General features: G+C 44.9%; 1 protein-coding gene across 2 annotated transcripts in view; it reads right to left on the minus strand.

Annotated features, from left to right (window-relative positions):
* Nucleotides 1–310: 310 nt before the first annotated feature.
* The window catches only part of LOC141744332 (uncharacterized), a 207,535-nt gene continuing 190,818 nt past the window's right edge, over nt 311–17,027 (minus strand). For both annotated transcript variants that reach the window (XM_074590005.1, XM_074590004.1), the window contains 11 exons: nt 16,318–16,446; nt 15,987–16,115; nt 14,390–14,521; nt 9,730–9,858; nt 8,733–8,858; nt 7,918–8,046; nt 5,530–5,658; nt 5,124–5,252; nt 4,325–4,450; nt 1,731–1,859; nt 311–639 (listed from right to left, as the gene is read on the minus strand). In XM_074590005.1, coding sequence (XP_074446106.1) covers nt 560–639; nt 1,731–1,859; nt 4,325–4,450; nt 5,124–5,252; nt 5,530–5,658; nt 7,918–8,046; nt 8,733–8,858; nt 9,730–9,858; nt 14,390–14,521; nt 15,987–16,115; nt 16,318–16,446 — 1,367 coding nt within the window. In that variant the 3' untranslated portion in view covers nt 311–559. The remainder of the gene's footprint in view (nt 640–1,730; nt 1,860–4,324; nt 4,451–5,123; nt 5,253–5,529; nt 5,659–7,917; nt 8,047–8,732; nt 8,859–9,729; nt 9,859–14,389; nt 14,522–15,986; nt 16,116–16,317; nt 16,447–17,027) is intronic.

The following is a 17,027-nucleotide window of genomic DNA, read 5'->3' on the forward strand; positions in this document are numbered from 1 at the left end:
TTGAGGACTCTGCTGGACTCTTCCTCAGTTGCAAGTTTGAAATCAGATTGGATGCTTTTCTAGAACATATGATGTTATTCAAAGCGGAATTAATTTGGTGAATCCCACTTGTTTCTGTGCAATGTGACTTTGCAGTGGATCCACATTCGCTTCATAATCCTTGAAACGCTCATTAAACTTCACGCTGGTCGTCACGCGGGTTTACAAAGTCACTTCTACGTGGTGTGGCTCGCTGCAAGTTGATATGTTACATACTGCTTATCCTGATACGCTTTGGAACTGGTCTTACTAAAAACACGTCCAGGATTTCACACAATGAATTATATTATATATCAGAAAGAACGTCCAGAGCAGATTAATGGAGGGGTAAGAGGCTAGAAATAAATACATGAAACAGATTCAGCTTTTTAAAAGGATCCAGCTACTAAACGGCCTCTGTAGTCTTCCATAAGAAGTGTGAATACTTCAGTACAATTCAAGCTGAATTGAATAGCTGTTTTCATATCCAAATTCAAATACCGTCTGTGCATATAAAACAGTTCATTTATTAGTCCAAATGTTACTGTTGTAGAGCTCTTGGAAAAATATTCCCTCTTTCTTGAGTTTGTTCTTCATAAAAAGGAAGCTTTGGAGGGCCACCTAGAGAATTAAGCAGAAACACAGCTTCAGGTCTATATAACATAATACTGAAATATTATATAGATTATACACTTTACACTTAAATAACTCAATAAATGATACTCCTCAAAAGAAGGTAGAGGACTGAGTTAGACTGACCTCCTCACAGAGGCAGAGAGCAGGCAAAACAATAAAACACCTCTCAAACAATAAAACACCTCACCAACTCCTATCATTCTGTGATTCTGTGAAATGGAAGGTTCCCAAAGCGTTTCCCAAACTAAATGCAGCATTGTATGGTATCACCATCAAGCCAGTTGTGATTAGAAAACAAGTGGAAGGAAATTTTCACTCAGTACTCTACCTCATGAAGAGAAATTATCTAAATTAAAACAAACAAACAAAAAAACCCCAAGCCCTTTTGCGATAGCGTGATGAGCACTTCAGCACACTCACAAATCAATCCAGATCTATTTTCCAATGTTTTATTGCCTTATCTGGCTTATCACATCTCACCACGCTCTTCAAAACCTGCCACCTCTACAAAAAGTATGCGAAAGCGACAGCATGCACAGCAAGCAAACCTCCTTATTCATCTTACAGAGGCTGCAGATATCAACTATTTCAGGGCAAGATTTCCTACTGGCAGGCACAGAAGAGCATACAGCCCTCCGGCACAGCTGTGCTGGAGGGAGCCTCGGGAATCCATGAGCAAGCTGTGCAAGATCTCCACTTCACAGCCTGCTCTGATGGGAAACCACTGCACTGAGTCAGTTCAGCTTGGCCAAGACCTCCCAACCACCTGGAACGACTCCTGGCATTCGCAGTGTCTGCTGGCATTTGCACCCTCAGGCGTCTGGACCCTTAGGAGGACAGCACACACCAACACAACCCTTCCAAGCAAAGCTGCTGCCATCACAGGCTCTGAGTTTTTCACCAGAGATGGAAATGCAGAACGGCTTCTGCCTCACAGAGCCCGACACCAACTGCGGTGCTCACTGCTGAGCACCACGTTTGCGTGGTGCGTCGATACTCCTGTCCAAACAGACTACTGACCACCAACGCATGATTTCTTCTACTAAGAAATGCTGCACATCTCCAGCTTGTGTTACCTTCTTTGCAGGTTGGCCCCATCCACGTGGCTGGGCATACACAGTTCCCGTTGTACGGATTGCACTGGGATTTGCTGGCACACTGGCACCGCAGGGAGCAGTCAGGGCCGTACCGGTCGGACCTGCATTCTGGAAGGACAGAAGTGTTTGGAAGAGGGTGAATGCTCCCTAGTAGTCCCCGTGTTCTCTGGGATCAGGAAGCTACTTAGACACCCACCTCTGTTAACATTAAACCATGACATTTTGGAAAGCCTTGCAATTTTCAAGTTTCATCTACCACACGGTCTGCCCAAACTGTAGCCCAGCTGTCCTAAAGAAGTTCCCAGAATGGAAATCATTACTGGTCTGAAAAACAGGGGCCGACAGCCCAACAGAAAAGATCTTGGTATCTGCTCAGGAAAGTTACTGTCAGCATCCTGGACCCACGCTATCTCCTGCACCTCTCCCCTGCACGGCTTGGCTGTCAGCCTGCGCCAGCAAAGAGCCTTCGCTCAGAGAATGAGAAATTGAAAATTAAACCATTTTATATATCCCCTTATGTCTTACTCCGACCGCACAATTCTGCTGCCTCCTGGCAAATTAAAATCAGAAAACGTCTCACTCCCAAATACAAACACGTTTCATACCTAGGCTGAGAAGTTCTCATTGCCATTTTTTTAACGCAGTCAGAGCAATGGCATGAAGGAAAAGCGAGCAGCAGGTCACGAGGCAGGGCGCTAAGTACACTGTAAACAATAGCCCTCTCTCCCTCGCCTCGCTAGAAAATACTGTAAATAACCGAGGCGCTCACTTTCTCACACCGGCACCATTAGGTAAATAAAAGCGCTGCTGAGCCCCGCATCAGCTGCAGCCCCAACACGTGGGAGAACTCTCCCCGTGCGCTCGGAGCTCGGCCTTTTCAATTAGGAAATGTTATGAGAAAAGGTCTCCCCGAACACCTCTGGACCTGATTTTAATTTATGTAATACCACATTTTCATGTTAATAACAACGTGTATTTAAGACATCTGTTTGAAAGTCTGCAATGTTAATTTACTACAGAAAAAGAACGCCCATAAAAGTCTGTTATATTCTCTCTCTCTTTTTTTTTTTTTTTTTTTAATTAACATTTTGCCTGTTTAATGGGTGCTTTACCAGAGTTCAAATTAAAATCAGGCCTTTTATCTTTATGGCCGCTGCACAGTCACAGCTGCTCACAGTTATATCACAGATGAACTGAGCCTAATTGAAAATAAAAATGCAAATAAAACCTACCCCATAACAGCTTTTCATGGAAGGGGGCTACCCTAGCTGATTTAAGAAAAATAAAAATGAGTCCTAGAGTTTTGCAAGAAGCAAAACCTGGGTTCGCATTGTCGGTGCTGAGCTTCCCCCTTGCGTTCCACTTCTGCCTAAAATTTTGCTGGAAAGGCCCCGGCTGCCCAGCGCCGCGCTGGCTGCGGGGCCGGCTGACGTCCCCTGTCGGACCAGCGCCTGCAGGCTGGGTGGCTTTGGCTTCTGACCACAGGACAGTGCAGAGAGGGGAAAAAAAAAAATAATATCATTTTCCATTTTTGTTTTGCAGGTTGCACTAGCACTTAAGCTCCCAGCAATTACCTCACATTAATAACAGGCTGTTTAAAGCTGTTTCCTGCCCTATCCCTAGAACAAAAGGAGAAATAACATTCCCTCGCTGTGATTCGGGGGCTCGGGAGGATTGTGGTTCCTGGTGTGAACCTCCAATCTCAGCACACGGACTTTCCCTCCTTTTATCTTGTTTGCCACAGCGTTAGGGTCACAAATCTCTTCTTACACTTGCTTAAACGACTGCAACTCCTTTTACTCCAATGATCACCCTAAATTTACTCCATTGTAACTGTGATCAGAGTCTGGCTCAAGAATCTTGCCTGCCCTTGCTGCCTCTCAACCCTGCAACCATCTCATCGGGGTACAGCGGTGGGACTGATCTTCCCTACAGGAAAATTTTCTCACCTATTTTTATACCCTTGTTACAAGACAACTCTGCTGTCGTGGGCCAACCATTTCCCAAAAAAACAGTGCCTGTGCTGCAAATGAGGGAATTTTATGTGGATTAAATGTTCCCCGACTACTGCTGAACCCCAAAGGCAGGCAGAGCTGCTGCAGCTCCGCTACCCTCATCCGCAGGGATTCCTCCCTGCTTCCTGGGGAAGCAAACCCAGAGCTGGACGTACGTTCGCATTGGTCTGAAAAGGATGACAAATGTCCCTGTGAAAAAACACACTGCAATCGGATCCCTCCATGCCCATTTGCACCCTCTGGAGTCTTCCCAACTGCGTCTGCAAAACCGTGGGCTTCTTGGTGTGCTCTTCACTAGCGCACTTTCTCCAAAGCTAAAGGCAAACGACATTTTACAGCTGACCCATAAACAGTTTTCCTAGGGGTGTATCAATTTAAACATTGACTAAATCAAGAGGTACAGCCTGTTGATAAAGCTGTTGATAACCTGAAGAGTAATTTGCTACCAACAATGTGTTCTTAAATACCAGCAAATGTCCTTTCACAGTTACGCTTAGACCAACAGGTCATATTGGTTTAACTATACATAGTCCAGCCCTTAGAAAACATTACCCTTACCGATGTTACACTTGTCTCCAGTCCTCCCGGGTGGGCAAAGGCACTTCCCAGTCTCTGGATCACAAGGAGCATCTCCGCAGTCGCACTGACGCTGGCACCTCTCTCCAAACCAGCCCCTGTCGCAGCCTGACGGCAAGAGCGCTTTTTTAGATGCACGTTTGAATGGCAAGACGTACATTAAACCGCAGGAGTTTTTCCAGGATGTCTCAGAGGAAAGCTCATAAACTCTCCACTGAAGCTCGTGTAAATGCCAAGTTTAATGAAGGATCGAACATAGTGGAATAGGCATAATATTTATATGAACTCTCCTTATGTTGAGTTTGTCTGATCTAACCTATCAAAGGTATCTGTAAATCTGTCCCAGAAATGTAACTAGCACTTATTTTCATTTTTAATTAGAACTCTCTAGAAGACCATTCCATAACACTCAACGGGTCTGACATGCAACCATTTAATAATCTTATTGGGAGTTTTAGAAGCAAATTTAGGATCAGTAAAAGGACTTATTTTTAATAAATGACATGTGGAACTCATTGCTGCAAGACATCACAGAGACCAGGACTTTCACCCTATTAATCAGAACCAGATTAGTTAATTTTAACGAATGAGAACGCCCAGCTATGTAACAGGTAAACAGTCCTAAATCCAGTGTTTGAGGATATTCAAAAAGCTCAAAATATGGAAGCAGCTGCTCTCAACAAACAAATACTTGACTAATGACATGGCGCTTTTTGAGTTTTATTTTGGTTTTTTTTGTTAGTTTTGTTTTTTTTCTTGTACGTTAGAGGGGCGCAAGTACCTTTCTCGCAGTGGACACCTTGATAACCCAAAGGACAAACGCACTCTCCTGTCACCGCATCGCAGCTCGCTCCATTTTTACAGGCACACGCATGAAGACAGCTTAGCCCATAGAATCCAAGGGGACACCCTGAAAAATGACAGTATCTAGTGAGGAAGGTTTATGAGGAAAAACATACATCCCTTTAAAATCCTATGCATTCTCAGCTACGTTCCCTGCGAGCCAACAAAAGTGGTATTCACCGTTAACTCTAATGATGCCATGTGCTTTCAAACTTGTACCACTCAGATCTGGAGGCAGCTGGGAGATCTGGGACACCCCAAAACAGAACCGACAAGGTGTTTACGTGACCCCAAAGCCCCACGTCCCCATTGCTGTTGGAAACCAGGGCACCGTGCTTACTTACTGTGCTCACAGGAGTGGCCGTAGTAACCCTCGGGGCACCGGCAGCAGCCCGTGAACCTGTCGCAGGTGCCGTTGTGCTGGCATGAGCAGTCCAGGCCACAGCCAGACCCGTACTTCCCTGGGAGACATTCTGCTGGCAGGACACAGACAGAAAAACAGACAAACAAAAAAATATCACCGCCCTTACCCAGAAAAGCTCTTATGTGACAGCTGGTATAGCTGAGATATGATGCCCATACAATAACTTGCAGAGCCAAGGAGAACGTTTGTTATGAAGACACAGCGTTTCTGCACAACTATGATGCATTTACGTACTTCCATGAGAAGTCTTTTATAATATAGAGATGTTCAAACAGCAGTTCCCTTGTACTTTTTATAGTCTACCTTTGTTAATTTGTCTCTTCATATAGTCAATGTTGAACTCATACCATGTCTCGTAAAGCCACAGAGGAAATGGTATCATTTGTATCTTCTTTTTTTTTTTTCTTCTCTATCTACAGCAATATTTTCTTTTAGACACTTAGAAAGTGTGAAAGAAAACACATCGCTTTTCCTCCTCTGTGTTATCATTGGAGTTCACGCTATTCCAATTCCTAATAAAACCCATAGGATCACTTCTTCACACATAGCAACAGACTTTCCATGTATAATGAGATATCTGCTTTTACAGAACTAAAGACATCTCCAATTACTGAAAGCCAAGTCATGTACAGATGACTATGCCAGTATAATTAACCTAGGCATCATTTCTGCATAAGTTAACTTCCCACTGCTGTGCTGATTTGAATCTGGGCAGACCAACTTAAATGAGAGAGGCCATCCAAATAATCAGATTCGTAACTCCGCAAATGTCAGGCAAGATCTTTTGCGAGCATCATATCTAATCACTAGAAAAAGGATGCCTGATTAGCTGTCTTTGATTTCTAGTCAAAACACGCTCAAAACCACACTGCTGTGGAAATCAAGACTCAAATTTCCAATAACCTGTCTATCCCTGTCAAAAGATAAACAGTGAAGCTGTTTCCAGTGATATAACACACAGTCCTGTCTGCGGTGTGTGCATATCTGCCCCCCAAGCTTGACACCAGAGGTGTTTTATCTAAGCACATCTATAAGATACACCGACTACCCACCGCTGCACGTGGTGACACCTCCACGACCCTACTGGGGCTTTGCAACCCATGGATGGTCACAGAGATTTCAAGAACAGACAAACCGAGATGCATACAGGCGGCCTATGCAATGTGAAGTTAGCCAATTACTGGTAAAACGCACTTTTTTTTGGGGGGGGGGGGGGGGGTGGGGTGTGTGTACTTTAGTGCCTGTCCACAGTGGTGTTCACGTTGTGAGTGGCTCCATGCAGTTAGCATCTTTCCTTTTCTGCACGCACACATCCGTGAAGCAGGTCCCGGAGTCTTCTCAGGTGCAAAGTGAAACAATTGCATAGAATTCTGCTAGAAAGTACCACTTCTACGTGACGCTTTTATACTGGGACACCCCCCTGCAGAGACCAGTTCTGGGCAAAGATACGCATGGAGTTTGAGGTGGATATTCTACAGATACCAGGGACAGAAAGGCTGTAAATGAGGGACCGAGAGTGTGTTGGGAAGGTTGTACTGTGGCAGTTATACGATGTAACAATGACATTGTCTTGAATGTGAACTCAGAACTAACTATTTATTTGACATCATACCAGTAAACTCATGGTTTCCTGAACATTTACATTCATAATTTACAGCTATCTCTTACCTGGAGAGAGAAATGGGAACACAGAAATGCAGAATGACTTTTGGGAGATGGACAGAAAGACGTGGAAAAGCTCTACTCTGGGCTGGCAGGAGGGTTTCTGGAGTGAAAACCGAGCTTGTTCTGTTTAAGTGTGCTTTGTCTTGGGTATGGGAGAGCTGCCATGGGGAAATCAGGGTGAGATAGCGAGACAGTCTCAGTTGCTTTGGACAGATGTTGTCAGAACTGTACTAACAGGGAAGTCAATACATGGGAAGTTCAACTACAGTCCAGTGTCAAAGGGAAAGGGAATAACAAGAGAGAACATAAGAGAGGAGGGAGCTGCTGGCTTCTGATGACTTTGGAGGAGCACATGAAAGAAGATACAAAACAATGTTCCCATGAAGAAAAGAACACAAAAGCTGGGCAGAAGAAATGAGTCCACGCAATGGAATTTATGAGAGTTACAGAGCAGGACGCACAAGGAAACTGCCTCTGAAAAGAGAGACCTAAATATTTAACTAGGGGCGGTTCTGTGTGAGAGAAACTACAGAGACGAAGGCAGCTGGGAGACAGTCTACTTAAGCAAAAACTGTCTCCTTCTGTGGGTCTGTAGATACTGCATTGAACGTACACATCTGCTATCACCAAAGCAGAAAATTACCTTTCTCACACGATCTTCCTGTCCAGCCGAGCCCGCAAGTGCAGTTGCCATCCACGTGGTCACAGATACCACCGTTCTGACAGGCACACGTCAGCTGGCAGTTGGGGCCGTATTGTCCCTGGGGACACACTACAGAGAATTAACAAAGTTTGAAAAAATATAAAATTAAACTAACATCCCCCAAAAGAATGAAGGTGACAGGGAATAAATAGAAACACATGCTCCCCAGAGAGTATCCCAAGTGCCCGGTGTCTCCCAAGGGCTGTGGGACACTACTCCGGGCCTATTAGCAGTTTCATCCGAACACTCCCTGTCTCGAGATATCGCCTTGCTTGGCTGCACTCCACGTTTGCTCATCCTGCTCTCCTCCGTCTGTCCCATCTGACAACTCCTCCTCTTCAGCAAACCCTCTCCCTTCACTTTTTCAGCTCAAGCAATTTGTTTCTAAATTTAGTCCCATCCGTCCACAGGGCCCTCACACCGCTCCCGTTGTGTGGTACACATCCCCCATCTTTATGTTCTGTTCGGGCCGCAGTCTCTGAAACCGGTCACTTCAGCTTTGAGGAGAAACCACTGCAAGGGTACCAAGCGTGGTGGAGCAAAGCGGTGAGATGCGGGCAGGAGACGGGGGTAGGACAAAGGCAGGGTGACAGAGCGGAGAGGGACAGAGGCCGAGCACACAGCAAACTGCAATGTTATCAAGCAAAGGCATTGGGAAACACAGCTATAAACAATGTTTGGCGCTGAGTTTTATTTGCTGGTTGTTATAAGTATGTGCCCAACTGACGAGATGACCTTGGGTCCCGCTTTGTTACCTTGCTGACAGCTGGTCCCCATTTGGCCGGGAGGACAGGTACACTTGCCAGTCCGTGGGTCACACTGACCTTTACCGCATGCACAGAACAGAGTGCAGTCCTTCCCGTATCGGTTTTCAGGGCAAGCTGAAGGAAACACGGCCTTTTGTTAAACACCCTGGGCATCCAATGGCAGTTTTCATTTGTAACGTAGGCAGGATCTTATAGGTAGAGTTGGCTTTGGGCTTATTTCAGCTAAAGTGCCCGAAAGCAACAACTATGAAACCAAACCCCATCCAAAGACATAACTGCCTCTTCCCCTGAAACTTTACTTGAGGTTAAAAATATAATCCGTGGTTTCACATGGAACGTTTACCAGGTTCCCTACCCAAAAGGTGAGTGTACAACTGAAACATCAGCTGCTCATCCTCCCAGCTAAAGACGTCTTTCCTTCTTTAATATTGAAGCTGTCCTACACCGAAGAGCAAAGCTACAGGCTACTAACCTTCAAAGCATTGCCTTTCTGCGAATAAGCTGAAGAGAACTTCACAGGGATCATACCTTTGGAAATCGCACAGAAACTCAGCCACACAATTTAGCTCTCAAACAGAGAAGAGTAGGGTTGCCATGGAGTCTTTACCAGTTTTGCCATGACAAAACTTGATCTTTTTCCCATTTATTGAAACTAATGGCACCATAGCGTGAAGCAAAATATTGAGATAATTTCTCAACCTAGAAATTTTGGACAGGAAGAAGGAACTTGAGCAATTCATGCTGAGCTGGCTCTAGGAATGAATTTGGGCAAGCGGGTTGTAATCCTGGGATGAGTGTCCTTGCTTCTACGCACGCAAAAGAGAGGGAAAATATTTTGCGAGAGATTTCTTACAAAGCTGGAATCCTGATTTACAATTCAAGGAGGAGGTAGCTGGGATCTGTCTGTTTTTCGACTGACAAGCTTTTACGCAGATTATTCTCTCTGCTGTTTTATGAAAGAAGCAGAACATGAATGTTGGCTTACTTTTACTACAGTCGGCTCCAATGAAACCAGGCGCGCAATCACAAGTTCCCGACGCAGGGTTGCAATGGCCTCCGTTCATGCATTTACAGGGGGTTTGGCAGTTTGAACCGTAAGTACCTTTCGGACACCCTGTTTTGAAAGAACAAAACAGCAATTAGGCTATGTTGCTACTGGGGCCACTGCATTTCACGTCATAAGCACTTCGTTGCTTTCAACCAAAATTAGATTTTAATTTTCTAATTCTCTTCACTTTTAGCAGGCCAGGAGTGGGCATCAACAAGCAGACGGTTGCCTGCAACGCACTGCTCAGGGCAGCAAGGCGGCGCTAACTTGCAGTGTCAATCCCTTGGAGAGCTGGACTGCTGCCACCAAGCCTGGTCCGACTGCTCCTGGCGCTGCCTGCTCCTCAGACATGACGTTAGCAAGAAAAACAAGCCCAGCTCTTCAGGGGTTATCCTCTTGGATTTCTGTTCCAAACCAACCAACCAAAACAAGCCCAGTTCTTCGGGGGTCATCCTCTTGGATTTCTGTTCCAAATCAACCTGTTCCCCCTTGCGCTCCTATGGCAGAGATGGAGCGATGGGATCCTGGTCCCTCTTTCCTTGGGACAGCAACAGCCCGGTTTGCCTGTGATGGTGAGAAGCCACAAGCCATCTCTGCCCCTTTTAGCGGTCGTTTTAGCTGACCAGTTACAGATACTGGGGCAGGTCTCATCTTTTAAAAAAGGTTACGTTGAAGAAAGTTTCTTTCCTCTATGGTCTACTCTCACTCCAAACTGGAGTTGGCGTTGCTCTAGCACATCTAGTGGGCTCTGGATGGAAGACTATGAAAATGTGCATGTGACAAAAACATGAAATTTCAGAAGGCACCTTCTCAGAACATAGACACAGGAGAGGGATGCTTTAAATGCAAAGCCAGAAAATTCTCTGAGGGAAAAATAAACCAGCTGTGTTTTGTAATAACCAGAAGAAATGTCAGACCTGGATGGATTGCTGAGTCAGCGTTACATGCTCTGAAGGGCAGAGATTGTATGTTGTTGGGTTTTTTTGTTTGTTTGGTTTGGGTTTTTTTTGTGTGTGTGTGTGTGTATGGTTGGTCTTGATGATCTCAAAGATCCTTTCCAACCATGAGGATTCTATGATTCTATGGAGGCTGGAACTGAGAAGAGCTGAGCAGAGCTGCTAGGCACAAGTCTCCATCTGTCAGGGTTGCCTCCAGCGTGCCACCACTGAACTCTGGAGACGCAGCTTATTCTCCCAGTTTTCCATTCAACAGTTACACTAGTGCTACTATGTCTACACGCCATTTCTTTGCTCCTTCCTTTTCTTCCCCTGGCAAAAGGAAAGCCTACGGCTACTTTGGAAATCTGGTTGAATATATATTTGCGCACGTCTCCAAGCAACAGATCTCTTGCAATCTGTGCGTACATAACTTCACATATTTTCTCTCTTTTCTGAAGGCACGGTCTGAGTGGCTGGAGAAATCTCTGGATTTTTTTAACCGTTCAATAGAGAGTGAGAGCTTACGGTGAAGCTTTAAAGGGCTGCCTTTTAAAATAAAACTGAAAATTGGCTTCTGCTCTAATCAGGATAGCAGATCATCAGGACGAAACAGATACACGCTTTTATAACATGCAGATACTCTCCCTAGCCCTTCTCAACCATGGCTTCTTCTCAATGAATACTTCGTCATCAGTGCTTCCATCTGTCAGTACAGAAAATCTGTTTCGTATGCAAACCCTGGCACCAAGGAGTGAGCGCTGCAACATCTATTTCATTTCCACCAAGACGTGAAGTCAAGGACACACCCAGATTCAATGACTTAATTGGACTCTAAGTGAGTTTCTCCTTTCCTCCCCCCTTTCCTTTTGGTCATCATTTGGCTTTTCTCTTTTTTTAATTCTGTTTCCCACACCTTCAAACACGTTGCTTCTCCCTGGCAAAGCTTTCAGAGCTGTTCCTCAAGACTAGCAAGGGCTCCTGCGTTACTCAAAGGGATGCAGTAATTCTGCCCTTACCAATTTATTTCCCCTTGCAGCATTTTATTTATTTTAGTTCAACAGGGAGCAGCACAAGCAGGGCAAACACATCAGCTGTGACGTTCATGCGATTATTAACAAGGCCGTCTCATCTGTTACTACTTTGCAGAAGAACTTCTACGCAGATCGCTAGGGCAATTTACAGTGTCCTGCCATTTAAGTAGATTCTGCCTTTATAATGAGGGCTAGCCTCTCACCACCAGTTATCTCATAAAGACATTTTCTAATTTAACAGTTTCCTGTGCATCTGACTTATGTTTTTCTGAGAACAGCAGGAGTAGCAGCCAGATTTCTAACTCATTTCCTGATTTTTTCCTTCTGGTTTGGGTGCCTTTGCCATGACCAAGAGCTCCTAAATCTTTTTATACCAACTGCATACACTAGGGCTTTTCTTATTAATATTATTAATCGTATTGTCAAAAAACCCACTTTTGAAGCATCCTGTTACCTACAGGTTGAAGGTGAAGCTGGTGAGGTCTTTCTGGCTCAGGGTTCACCCAGCCCAGTAAATGTCACAGAGATGTAGCATGGGTTTTTTTTATCCATTACGCCACCGCTAACTGCTTTTTATTCATAACTTCACTCAAGTAGATCTGCCTGTCCACCGAGTTATGGACAACTGATGGGAACCTTATTGCTAGTTTGCCTGCTTCCTCTGGATCCTGCCAAGAGACTGTTTCAGCTCTTCACTCCAAAATTTGAGAACATGAAAGCCTCGTTGCTCTTGGCTCCTGGAAATTTGACTTCCCAGCCAACTACACCTTTTATAGATACTTTCTTGAACCTTTTTTCACAGTACTATAAATACAGCAATAGCTGCCAGAAACCGTTTCCAGCAGCATCCAACCACATGTTGACTGGACTGAAGCCCATTTCACGACTTTGGGAGCGGCTCCCTATGCTGTTTTTAATATTATATCGAAAGCTTCTTCATCCTGGAGCAGCCCCAGTTCTCTCTGTAGTGAGGACGGTGGGAACAAGGACTATTTCCACCAAAGTCACGTTAGCTATCCCCGGTTATCAGACATTATCAGACAATCCTTATCCACCACTCCATTATCTCTCCAGTAAACATTTAACAAAACTGTATTTACTGAGAATTTGCTGTGCAAGATACTGTGTACGTTTGGAATCTAAGAGAACACAACGCCATGAAGGCCCATCTCTCATACGCTATAGGTTTAATCCTAGCTACGCAGCAGCCCATGGCAAAATCCCTTCTGAATGCAACGAAACACAGATTTCATTTTGTAATTTCTTTTATGTCAGAGCTTCCGTGCAATTATTAATATTTTAAATTTTAAATGCTGAAGTAAAATCTTAAGGATCTAAGCAAGCTCGAGGACATTCACTATAATGTACAGAGATTTAGTACTGTATGCACAGGTAATGACTACTGAAAGATCGCTACATAAAAGTAATAGGCTAACCATGATTAAGTCTTTTAAAATGATACTGTTAAACAGTTGATCTCCACCACTGCTCTACTATAATATTTATTATAATGTAACGTATAATGGATCCAGATGGCTCTAGCCTAGATTTTGAAGGCCGGATTTCGATCCCACTTACAGTGAGAACTGATGTACAAAGGAGAATAAAATCAATTCTTGCATTTGCATTTATATTTTAAAGAATACCTTGTGATGACATGATGGTAATACAAATGCCCGTCTCCAAAATGAGCCTGATTCCTATTTCTACTCAAGGAATAAAGCACAGGTTTAACCCTTACTAGAGCTGCATGCATCGGAGCTGGCATTTGTAGCCACATTGTCACCCAAAAAAGCAAGCAAACCAGAGCTGCGCTCGATTCCTAGGAAAGGAAAACCAGCATTTGCCAAAATGAAAGCACTTTTTTTTTTTTTTTAAATGAGACTATTACAAGCCATGGAGTAAAAACAAAATTAAAGTTGTAAATAAAAAGGTAATTAACTGTCTCCTTTTTTGGATATGTTGGTATATGTTTCTTATCAGTTGCCACATTCCACCAGGAACAACTTTACAGATGTCCTAAAATACCGGCATGAGGCATGGGGGTCTGGGAGTATTTTTTATGATGGAGTGTTCAGCCAATTGGCATTTTGTCCTCTACACTAGTCACTATTTTTCAATCCAGGGTAACAATTTGTTTAATTTGATTGTTCCTCAGAAGGCCCTACAGCTTAAGTGACTTTATGAATCACTTCGATTTATTGCCAATTGCAGCTTGTTGTTTTCTAATAACCATTTGTTCTTACTTGAGCACGCAGAGATTTCGGGAAGCATTTTGGCTTAGGTATTTGGAAATGGGAGAAGTACACAATACCCAGGTGCAGCTGAAGATGAGAGGTGTAAATACAGAGAATGATATTGATATTCTTCAGCGTGGCATGAAGTTGGAAAGAATTTAGTTAGTCAGTCTGGGTTTTTTTTTTAATTAATTGAAAAAAAATTATTTTTTTAAAATTAAACCCTGGCAGTAATACAGGTATTTTTATTATTGTAAATGAACCCAACCAACCCTTTCTTTATCTCAGTCAACACTGAAAGTACTGACACAGGTGGACTCAAAGGGCCAGCACATGCTTCTGCATAACTCGGTCCTTGCTCAGAAAGCGGGTGGCCCACAAAGATACTCACGGAGGGTGCAGCGGGTCCCGTAGTACCCGGGGCGGCAGGCACAGGCGCCGGTCACCGGGTGACATTCCTCATTCTCGGCAGAGCACTGACATACTCGGTTACAGCTCTTACCATACGTGCCCGGTGGACAAGCTTGGGGAAGAGGAAATGTAAACCAATAAATTAAATTTGTCTTGGTAAATATAACACTCAAACAAAGAGTGAGCTCAAATTTATTAAATAAAATCCCTGCCTACAGAATGACGTTCTCCTCTGGGACTTTGGATTTATTACATTTACTTGGGGGTTACTTCACCGCTTCATTTTGTTTCGTTCAGTCAATTTGTGCCCAGCTGTCAAGGGCCAGATACAATTTTCTTGTCACTAGGAAAAATCATAAGGAAATTTCAGGTAAAATTGACTAAAATAACAGTATAATTCACAAGGGACCAGGCGTGTGGATAAAGACATTCTACCTTTTGCAGGGAGTTTAAACTTGCAAAGCTGCTGTGGCACCAACACCTTTAGAGGTTTCATTTTGTCTGTTGACAGCCACATTGCCTACAGGTTTTGGACTTTCCACATCTAATTCCTACATCTCACTTCCATTAAGTTGCCCTGGTAGTGGGTCAGGATTTAGAGTCCTTTAGTGCAGGATATGAGACACCAATGTCGATTCTTTTAATTCTTTGTTGTTGCTGTTTTTCTTTTTGCTAAAGGGGCGCTCAGGCAAAACCTTGTAAGGAAGAATAAAGCCAAAATTATGCAGCCGGGGTCACAGAACGAGCCTGCTTTCAAAGGCAGATCCAGATGGCCAAATTCAGCACCGAAGAAAAACCAGATAATGACATTTCCACCAGGTCTGACAGCGGGAATAGACGGTCTCTCAGGGGACAATGCCAACAGAAAGCGGAGGTGCTGCTTTACCCAGGGCACAGTGATGGCCGTGGGCAGGAGCCGGCCTCTGCTGGCACTTCCTCAATCTATTTTGATCAGGTTTGGTCCCCGGCTGCTCCCTGCCAGACTGAGGGGTGCAAACCTAGAGAGGACAAACCCCGCCAGTCCAAACCACAGCAGGCACAGAGGTCAGAACCAGCCAAACCATTTGGGTGAGGGACACACAGCCCCTGTCCACGTTCACTGCCACGCAGTTGTTGCCTTCTCCCTCTTCAAGCATGGTATCACCAGGTGTTTAATCATAGAATGGTTATAGTTGTAAAAGAGCTTAAAGATTATCTAGGTCCACCCCCCTGCCCTGGGCAGGGACACCTCCCACCAGCCCAGGTTGCTCCAAGCCCCGTCCAGCCTGGCCTTGAACCCCTCCAGGGATGGGGCAGCCACAGCTTCTCTGGGCAACCTGGCCCAGGGGCTCACCACCCTCACATAAAGAATTTCTTCCTGATATCCAATCTAAATCTCCCCTCTTTCAGTTTAAAAACATTATCCCTCATCCTATCACTACACTCCCTGATAGAGTCCCTCCCCACCTTTTCTGTAGGCCCCCTACTGGAAGGGGCTATAAGGTCTCCCCGGAGAGAGAGAAAATTTCTTTTATTTAAGAAATTAATTTCTTAATTAATTTACAAGGAAAGTATTTGCATTCTTATAACAAACTTACTTTTCTCACAGCCGTAGCCGGTGAATCCCGGAGGACAGCCGCATGCGCCCGTCAGGTGATGGCAGGGGGTACCCGCGGGACACCGGCACCGCTGGGCACAGCCCGCGCCGTAGCGGCCGGGCAAACAAGCTGCAATGGTGCAACCGATCCTCGTTAGGGCACGGGGCAGGCAGGATGCTGCAAAGCTACCCCCCTCCAATGGATCTGCTGCACCAATCCCCATGAGCACCCCCAGACCGTCCCCACCGAGCAACACGGGACTGAAAGGATCCCGTCATCAGCTTTGGATCCAATCTGAACGTTCCTCCATAAAAGCCCAGCAGACACTCACGTTTGTCACAGTGCCTCCCTCGCCATCCCTTCTCACAGCGACACGCTCCATTCTGATGGTGGCAGGACGAGCCATGCACGCAGTCACATTGCTCCTCGCACTGCTTGCCAAAAAATCCCGGGGGACAGACTGCGAGGAGAAGGAGAGACAGCAACAGTTCTTCCTGCACCCATCACTGCCAAATGAGCCAATATTGCTCTCGCACATGGCAATGGATATTTAGATGACTGCATGCCCAGAAAATATCATTGAAAGAGAAAAAAAATATTAAAAATATTAAAAGCATTTACTGTTGGCTATTAATGAGTCCCCACGTGAAAGCTTGCAAAGACTTAGTCCCAGTCTGGAGTACAAACCCAGAGGGTGCCTATAGAGATGGCGATGCCATTCACTTTTACACAACCACGCACAGACAAAAGGATGCCTGTTTGCACATTGAAAATACACCGTGTCCACATACTGCTTCCCACCTCATGGGTCTCTGCAAAGCGATCAGGGAGAAAGCGAGGCCTGAAGAAAAGGATGGTGGGCACTGCAAAGGCTTTACACGTCACGCTTGTGGCTGAGGCTTTGGGAGCCCTCAGCACCTCAGGAGACACCAGAAAATTGACACGTTTCAAGTCACCTGATACCTACTGCTTGTGAGATTTCTTTTTCAGGGATTTACATGGATTGAAACACGCCGGACAGCTATGCCAACTCTAAGCAAT

Source organism: Larus michahellis, chromosome 6 (genome assembly GCF_964199755.1).
Source record: "Larus michahellis chromosome 6, bLarMic1.1, whole genome shotgun sequence".
Lineage (NCBI taxonomy): Eukaryota > Metazoa > Chordata > Aves > Charadriiformes > Laridae > Larus > Larus michahellis.